Source organism: Meriones unguiculatus, chromosome 10 (genome assembly GCF_030254825.1).
Source record: "Meriones unguiculatus strain TT.TT164.6M chromosome 10, Bangor_MerUng_6.1, whole genome shotgun sequence".
Classification (NCBI taxonomy): Eukaryota; Metazoa; Chordata; class Mammalia; order Rodentia; family Muridae; genus Meriones; species Meriones unguiculatus.
Genome location: NC_083358.1, coordinates 34559936 through 34569300, shown reverse-complemented (window position 1 = coordinate 34569300; position 9365 = coordinate 34559936). Strand labels below are relative to the sequence as shown.

The following is a 9365-nucleotide window of genomic DNA, read 5'->3' as shown; positions in this document are numbered from 1 at the left end:
TCAAAGCATGAATGTAGAGGACAGAAGAAAGCCCTCAGGAATAAGTTCTCATCTTCCACCACATGGGTAATAGGGATTAAAGTCTGGTCATCAGGCTTGCTGGCAAATCCCTTTACATGATGAACTGTGTACTCTCCCAGACTTTATTATCCTGGCCCATATTCCCTTCCTCATAGATTCTTCCTCCCTCCATCCTTTGTTTTTCCATATTTCACCTCAGCAATTTGGTATTTTTCTAAATGGTCAAATTAATTTAGTAAAACAAGAAGAATATTGGAGAATATAACACATGGGAGAATCACAACTCTGCTCCATTTCTTGTCCATTGAATTGATCCAATATTTAAGTAATTTTTAATAATGAATTATAAAAAATATAATACTGATATGTAGTGACCTAAAAAAATCAGTCACCACCTTTCTGTTTTTAATATAGTCCTTCAATGGAATTCATCCCAGCATTTTGTAGGGATGCATTCATGGTTTGTGATTTTCCAGGACTGTAAGAACGAGATTCACACTCAACACAGCATGCAAGCCCAATACTGATTGACTCTAGTACTGTTACAGAATCAATTGTTAGAAAGTTTCTGTCTACCAGAGCATAATTCTCTAAGTTATTAATAAGCATGTTCATGTAACTATCAGCGGCTAATGCAAAAATCATTTGAATCCGAGTGAAGTAAAGGCAATTGTATTTTGTTTGCTACAATTAAACTTCCTAGACAGACAGGAGACTCTTCCCTAACAGTCACGTGCCATAGGATGGGATAGATCAGGAGACCCTAAACAAACCTTTCATCACAGATCTCAACAACTCAAAAGCCATCCCCTTCTCTGTCATTGGTATCTGTCAGGTGATGATGTCAACTCAGGGTAGAGCTGGCTGAGGTTCCCCACGAGTCAGGGTCCATAATCGAAAGGGCTCCATAGAGGAATAAGTTGAATTGGACATTGGCTTCCTTAGATTCTACCTAGACAAACTACATTGCCTGAGCTACCTTCTTGTCAAAATGAACCACAAAGTTGCATCCATTTCAGAAAAATAAAATGTAGTGAATCTAGTATTCTTCCCAATAACCTCTCCCTTTCTGAAGACAGGACTACACTTCTGTCTCACTGAGTTCTTACTGACTATGTGTTTGCTTCAATGTTGGCAACAGGCACAAGATAACAAGAACCTAAGGGAAGGAAGCAAGCCTTAAGTTCCTTCCCAAGGGTGAAGGTGGGAGGAGCTTCCACTCGCCTTAGAATGCCATCATGATGTGTCAAACTGCATCACAACCAGCTGTGGAACCTGGAAGCCCAGAGCCAGGGAAAGAGCTGAGGCACACAGCACTTCTGCCTCTGGTGCATTGGAGTGCTACCAAGCTCTTCAGGCAGCTTTCACTGTCATTTCCAAAAGTTTGGACTCTACCAAGGCTCACTGTGGCCTGGAGCCCAAGTTCTCTCCCTCTCCCCTCCCCACCCTAAAGAGAATTTCCATCAGGTGTTCTAAGGTCAGGACTGCCACCTCAAAGAGCAGATTCATCAACTGAATACTCTTTCATACCTACATCTTCACATTCCAACTATCTTCATAATCCAACTGATTCCAACACCGAGAGCTAGACTTTAGTCTGAGCCCTTCCGCCTGCATTTTCTGACTGTGGACAAAATGTCCTGTACAGATAAGACATCTACAAGTGATCCTGGCAACATCAAGAGGATATCTAACCAAGAACACCCGCTGAAAGTCCAGCAGACCTGCACTTTGACAATGAATCCAGAAAGTATCAGGAGAGATGACGGTGAACACATGAGAAAAAGCAGACCAACCATTCCTTTTATGTTGTATCATGGACAACAGTGTGAAATCATGAAACCTGAATATCCATTTATGGGACAAAAGAGGAAATGGCAGGCTGAGGGAGGAAACAACTTTCCCTCTGCAGAAGGACTTGAGCCTCAAAAGAAGTTAAAAGAAGATAACTTTGAAATCGAACTTGGGTGTAAACAGCTGGTCCAGGGTCAGGTACACAATGCCCAGGAATTGGGTAGAGTACAGAAAAAGACCAAAGAGTACACGCAAAACCATCGGGATGAGGCTACCGCTGAGGTGAGGCTTTCTGACGGTGGCAAGGGAGGCAAGCGACCCTACTGCAACATAGAACAACACGTTGAGAAAAAACACAGAGAAAAATATCAAAGGTTGTTAGAAGAGCTTCAAACTATTGAGACTGTGAGCTCTGACCCTCACAGCACTCACTTAAGCCCTGTGGACACCTTGAAGGGCATCAAATCCTGTGTGGAAGGACAAAGTCACAGGTCCAAAAACAATCACTTTGAGCTAAAACTGCCTGACAGTGTTGTCCCAGAAGAACCAATTACCAATCAGAATGGAAAAAGACACTCAGAAGTGGAAATCTGTCATCCAGAAAAAAGGGACCAAGGAAACATCCAAGAGGGGGAAAGGAGATACCACCCCCAGCCAGACTTCCTGGGAGGAGCCCAGACCCAGCTCTCCACAGACAGGGTCAGCAAAAACACCCTCATCCAAAACAAAGTGCCCAAAACACCAGAGGCCAAGAAAAAGGGTAACAACGAGCAAGAGGAGGGAGGAGAGCTGGACCGTGGCTCTGACATCACAGCAGAAATGGAGAAAGAAATTCAAAATGCCCTTGGCCCAGGGCCACAAGATGAAGTTTTGAGCTGTGCTTTTAAACTGCACATCACTAGAGCAGACATGCACACACTTAAGGACATGCAGTGGCTCAATGATGAAGTCATCAACTTTTATATGAACCTACTCATGCAAAGAACCCAAACTCAAGGTTACCCCTCACTGCATGCATTTAACACCTTCTTTTATACCAAACTAAAGAGTGGGGGTTACAAATCTGTAAAAAGGTGGACCCAGGCCATAAACCTTTTTGAGAAAGAACTGATTCTGGTGCCCATACACCTGGACGTCCACTGGAGCCTGGTGGTGGTAAACTTAAGACAGAAGAGTGTTGTCTACTTAGACTCGATGGGGCAGGAAAGACCTGACATTCTTAAGCTGATTTTCCACTATCTGCAGGATGAGAGCAAGGCGAGAAGGAATATAGATCTGAACCCTTTGGACTGGAAGCAGTACAGCATGACAGCAGAGGAGATTCCCCAGCAGCTGAATGGAAGTGACTGTGGAATGTTCATGTGTAAATACGCAGACTGCATCTCAAGAGGCCGGCCCATCACCTTCTCTCAGAGGCATGTGCCTCTGTTTAGGAAGAAGATGGTGTGGGAAATCCTGCACAGCTACTTACTGTAGCTGTGCCCACCTGGCTGCTGAGGCTGCCCTGCAGCCTTTCATGGAAGTGGCTGAGGACCTCAGGCAGGGTGGGTTGAAGAGCCTGGACACAGGACTGGAAAAAGTGGGTGATTCCCCACACTCCTCTGTGTAGTGCAAACCTGGAGTGAGGAAGAGCTAGCTGCATCTGAAGCAATCATCAAGATGGATGTGCCTGCCACAATTAGAAACCATTCAACCCACACAACACAACATGGGCACAAGCATGCTGCTTCAGAGACTTTATCTGTGAAAAAGACCAATGTTTGATTCCTCTTCTAATTACTTTCCTTTTTTTTTTTAATTTTGTTTTGGGTTTGTTTGTTTGTTTGTGTTTATTTGATTTTTGACTTTTTAAATTTCTTGTAATTTTTCTCTTCATTTATATGGATTTTTGTTAAAGGCCAGAGGCTGTTTTCAGTGCTTTTTAGTGTTTAATTCTCTCCTGTTTGCTTGAACTCTTTGTATCTAAAATGGCTGTCAATCCAAGTGCCAGCCTCAATGGGGGATCAGGCTGGTTGCCCTAATCGAAGCATGGGGTCAGGGGATAATACAGGAGTTTCACAGTATTGTTGAACTCTGACCATGTGACCTAGGTTGGGGTTCAGTTATGAGTATTAGGAAAAGCATCACAGATGTTTCAAGATACACTATTCTCTGAACCTAAATTGATCAGTTTTGCTCTTTGAGGGGAATGAAGTAACAATAATTGGACTGTGTATGTTTTCAGCCTGCACTCCTTGTATACATGTCCTAGCTTTTCCAGTGCTGAACTGAACACTTCATCCCAAAGCAAAATCTTTAAATCTCTTTCATTAAAATGTATTTTCATCTATACATTAAGATGAAACTAAATATTTTCAGCAAAGTTTGCATTCTCCCCCTTATGCACACAATTATTAGACTTAGTGATGCTTTCTGTTGATATTGCCAAGTATAATAGAGTACATTTTACAGAAGAAATTTGCATTCAATTTTCCTGTTCAGTTGAAATCTTCCCTCTGTTCATGAAGTTTTTATTTAATAAAGTTTAATATTGTTTGATCATACTTCACAAGATCTTGTCCCTGATGTTGCTCACATGGTGTCATGAGTTGGTCTGAGAAAACTGGCAAGCACAAACATTCCTGAGAAGGTTTCCTCAGTGTGCCTGGACACTGTTCACACATCTGTAAGTCACTGGCAGTTCTTTTGTTCTGAGCACAGGATGCAAAGACACAGTTCCTTAGTGAGCATCCTGTGTCTATTCTGTACTGTAGGAGAAGCTCAATAGAGCAGAACAGCAGCAAGCTGAACCTGCAGTGGTGTATAGCCTCAGCGTAGTGTGGAGAGACACAGAGCTCTGGAATTCACATGCATGGGAAGCTCACCCTTGCAGGTGCACAGCACACACAAACACAGACACAGACACACACACACACACACAGAGAGAGAGAGAGAGACAGACAGACAGACAGACAGACAGAAACAGAGACAGAGAGATACAGGAACATTTTTTTAAAAAACTATTCCAAACACTGTAAACTTTCAAATGATATTAATTCTAATATCTGTAGACAGATGCCTACAATGAGCCTGTGACGTCACTATGAAAATGCACTTCCTACTGGTAAAAAAACAAAATGAGTTGATGAGTGTTTTTGTATGACTTTAAAGTTATAGGAATGTTCCATAATCCTTTTCATAACTTTCATAAACTCTTTTGCAGTAATTCAGAACACAACTAAAGCCTGAAGGTTAAACTGAACCATCTCTGACACAGAAGGTGGAGGTGACAGGTTATTCGCTGAAGGACCTGAAGCAAATATGATGAACTTGCTGATGCTTAAAGCTTTTGGTGAACTGGGGGGGAGAGGGTCCCTGCACCTCTTCATCATCAGAGGCAGTCATTTCTTCACTGTGACAGGTTACAGGGTCCAATGATTTCATTTTTCATTAATGGTCAGGTGAACGCTAAACTTCCTGTGTTGTTGCTTTAAACACATTGCACTGGGAAGTCAATGTGTGTTTCTGGAAGGGTTGAGGGAATGCCATGTTTCCCTCTTTATTATTTGAAGCCCTTGAACATGTGGCGTTTCCTGTCATGTATCTCAATATTATTCCTCAAACAGTGGCAGTATTTTAGGAGCTTCTGGTTGTGTGGCAAGACAGAAAATAAGTGGAGAATGTATGGCCCTGGGGAAGGTCCCTGGCAGTACATTATCCATGCCTGCTTCCTGTAGGTATCTCTGCCTCCTAGTCCACTTAAAGGTCAACAGTCAGCAGTTGAGCTCCCAGGCCATGGTGGACTGAACCCTTAGAACCCTGAGAGCACAGAAAAGTCAGTTTTCCTGATCTGGGAGTGAATGAGATTGATTTTCTTGTTCAGCTTTCATTCAGTTTTTTTTTTTTTCTTTTTTAACAAAGCAAAGTTAGAGTCATCTGTCAAAAAGAAACCTCTTTTGAGGTTTAGCCTCCATCACATTGGCCCATGGACGAACCTTTGGAGACATGTCCTTGATGATAGATATGGAAAATCACAGCCTACTGAACAATACTAAGCCTAACCAGTTTGGTCCTGGGTTGTATAAGAGGGATACATGGAAAGCTACAACCATTCATGGACTACTGAAAGAGAGTTTTTCCTTCCTAGAAATTAATGCCCTAATTGGGTTTGCAATATTCAATATTTTAAGGTTACCTCTAAAAATGTATACATACAAGCAAAACTGAATGTACCCACCTGGAATTATTTACACATTTTCATATGTACATACATAAATATGTAAAGACATGAATATACATATATGCACATGCAGCAAAAACACAGTGAAAGAGGACATGAATTTCTGAGTACCTAGGAAGGTTTGGAGGAAGGAGAGGATAAAGAATATCAATATGACTTAATGAAAATTGAAATAAGATTTAAATAAGTGAGATTACCAACTGAGCAAGTAGGTCACCAACCAGCAAACCTTCATAGCCTCTGGCTCAGCCTCTGCCCCCGCATTCCTGCCTTGGTTTCCAGCAGTTGATGCATTGTCATCTGTAAACCAAGTAAAAGCTCTCCTTCTCCAGTTAGCATAAAGAAATACAATTTATTTCTGTGTACAACTGATTATGACACGAAGAAGTAAGCTCTACAACATTTGCAAAAATGACCAGGGGAAGACAGAAAGTTACAGATTATGTACATACATGACAATCAAAGATTTTCACAGTAAAGATGAAGTATGTTTTCACAGGAAGTCAAAAAGAGAAAAAGAAGTAAAGGGAAAAACAAGGAAGGAGGGAAGGAAGGAAAAAGAATGAAAAATAAAGAATGGAAAAGGCCAAGGGAGGAAAGGAAGATGGGACAGAGAGGAAGAAGAAAAAGGAAGGTTGGAGACAGAGAAATAAAAAGCAAAGAGGGTAGATATGTGACATTCATGGGACATTTGATAACTTTTCTTCAGTTTAAGTACATTTCTACCTGAGTCCAACTCTTCACTTGAGTCCCTTAGTTCATTCCTTCCCCCAGCATCCCATCCAGAATCCAGGATGCACTTAGTCCTCTCCCTGAGTTCCTCTCTCAAAGAGAACTCTGCATTGAGTGTACAAAATTTTGCAATGTTTATTTGTATTGGTGGGGTTATACTCAATTTACATAATTCTTGCATAGTGAGAATCAAGCCCTGGGTGACACAGAACCATAAAGTAATGTATTAATTTTCTCAGGAGACAAAAAAGTATGGGAATTATGACCAAAGTGTATGCCTTCAAAAAAGATTGGACAAACAAAGCTACTTACAGTAACAGAAAGGAATTAAATAATGGGATAGTGGAAGGTAATCATAGCTCTGAGACACAGGAAGAAAGGAATCCAGAGGTTAACAAATATTCACTTCTAATATACACATTAAGCGCCAGACCATCAAGGGCTACATAGTGAGACCTTGCCTCAACAACAAGAAAGGAGATAAAAACAATGGATGCACTTGAACAAATCAAAATAAATTTGTGGGATAAACCTTGGAAAAGAGAACTATGTTTCCAAGAAGACAAGTGTGGGAATTTCACTGATGATATCTGGTACTCATGAGTGGTCTTAGATTCTTTCCTTTACTATAAATAACCACGTTCTGTAAACTCCATATGAGTTTCAGAAAAATGGGAGGGAGAGAGGAAGCAAAAGGAAAATAGGTTCTACCTACCACTTCCCACTAGATAAACTCAGTGTAAACAATTGTGCCCAATTGAGAGGAGAGGCAGCAGATACAGAGATGGTTATTTAAAAGTCCAGAGTGGAAAACAAAACACTTAAATTGGAGGCAAAATGTTTTTAAAGTAGAAGCAGAGAGAGTGAAAAGGCTCCAGCCACCTTAACTAGGTTGCCTTGACTAGTTGTCTATGGAAAAGTCCAGAATCTACTTACTCATATATTCAAGCCTTCATTTCATGAGCAAGTGCCCTCTGGCAAATCATACAGCAATGACCTTGTGTGGGTATGAAGGATGGCACTGAATTCCAGCTATAAAGCAGGAGTCAGATGCCAGGAGTCGCTGTAGGTTTGACTTAGGCCAGGGCTTTGAGAGAGCTATTTTATAGAAGGTAACTTGCTCTACTCAAATTATCAGTGAAAAGTGTGCATGTCCAAAATGGCCTTCAGTCAATGAAGGACTAGAATAGTACTCAGTGTTCATATTTTAAAAAATGATTAAAAAAATAACATAAGTAGCTGATGAGCAGCTTGTCTAAATGTGGGCTCCCTAACAATTGGAGCAGTGGAGTTTATGCTTAGTCCTAATGTGACTAGATGTGTTTGGTAGGGTTTGGTATCAAAGCAGGGTAGGCAAAGAGGAGTCTGTGCTTTCCTGTGCTGACAGAGGAGAGGGGATAATAAATAGAGTGTGTTAGGGTTGGACCATGGGGAGGAGAGTAGGAGGGAATTCAGATAAGAATGTAAAGTGAATAAGAAAGAAAGGAAAGAAAGAAAGTAAGAAAGAAAGAAAGAAAGAAAGAAAGAAAAAGAAAGAAAGAAAACAATAAGAAAAACAGAAGAAAAGAAAGAGAAAAAAAGTAAAAAAGTCAGGGTTTGACAATGAATTCCCATAAAAAGATGCCTGTAATGATGACACCAAGTAGCACACTGAATTCCTAAAACACAATGACAAGCAAGTTCCCAGAAAGGAAGCTGCTCCCATCCTTGCCTTTGACTTGGCTTTCCTGCTTGACTATGATCAATTTGTCATATTGATTGTGCTCTGGAAGAACATTTTCCAGCTGATCTGGGCTTGCTTCAAAGGGCAATTTCTGTCAGGTGGCCACAGGCCAGTCTCCTTGCAGAGGCAATTTGTAAACAGGTAGATGGAGGAATCCAGTCAGTGCTGAGAACTAGGCTTAATACCTGCACTGGGATACCACCAAACTTGCTACCTTGCCTCCCAGCCTGCCTGGTAAAGGTCTAGGATGCTTTTCCTGATACAGCCAATGCACAGTAGGATGAAGGGATGGCAGTTACCATGCAAATTCACTCAGCGATTTTAAAGGGAGGCTGAGACATTAACCCTCAGAAGCACCAGCTTCAGCCCCATTTGAGTTAGTTATCTAGGGAACCTTCTCTGCACCCTCAGATTCCCAGGTCTCCAGATACTTGCTGCAGCTCCCTGGGGGACTCAAGGATGCATGCCCCAGAAACCATGATCCTGCCCCTCAGCTAATCAGGGCTGTGCATGTGCTAGGACTCTCAGGCAGAGAGAGAATGGCTATTGCTAGACAGGACTACCTAGGCCACATGGTGCCCTGTGGGTGGAGGGGGATAGCACTCATGAGCTGACTTCTTCTCTGTCCTTGGCTTGGTCCCTGCTCTTGGCTCCTACTGGAAAATGTATGCCTCTTGTGACCAACCCAAACAGTGCCCTGCCCTCTAGTGGGTTGCCCTGGGCTGGGCCACTTGTGCCTTGCTCCTCTGGGGCTCTGTAAGAGGCTTATATTGAAGAACCTTGTAATCTGGACACCAACCTCCTTGTGCCTTTCATGTGGACTTTGAAGAGGCACTTTTCCAGTGGTTGAAATCCATAGGTGACTCTCACCCAATA

The 9365-nt window shown here is 42.0% G+C and overlaps 1 protein-coding gene across 1 annotated transcript; it reads left to right on the top strand.

Moving 5' to 3' along the window:
- The first annotated feature begins 1656 nt into the window (after nt 1-1656).
- On the top strand, nt 1657-3291 carry LOC132657106 (sentrin-specific protease 2-like). Its single transcript, XM_060393325.1, has one exon. It carries the CDS (start codon nt 1657-1659, stop codon nt 3289-3291), a length of 1635 nt encoding a protein of 544 aa, XP_060249308.1.
- The last annotated feature ends 6074 nt before the right edge of the window (nt 3292-9365 follow it).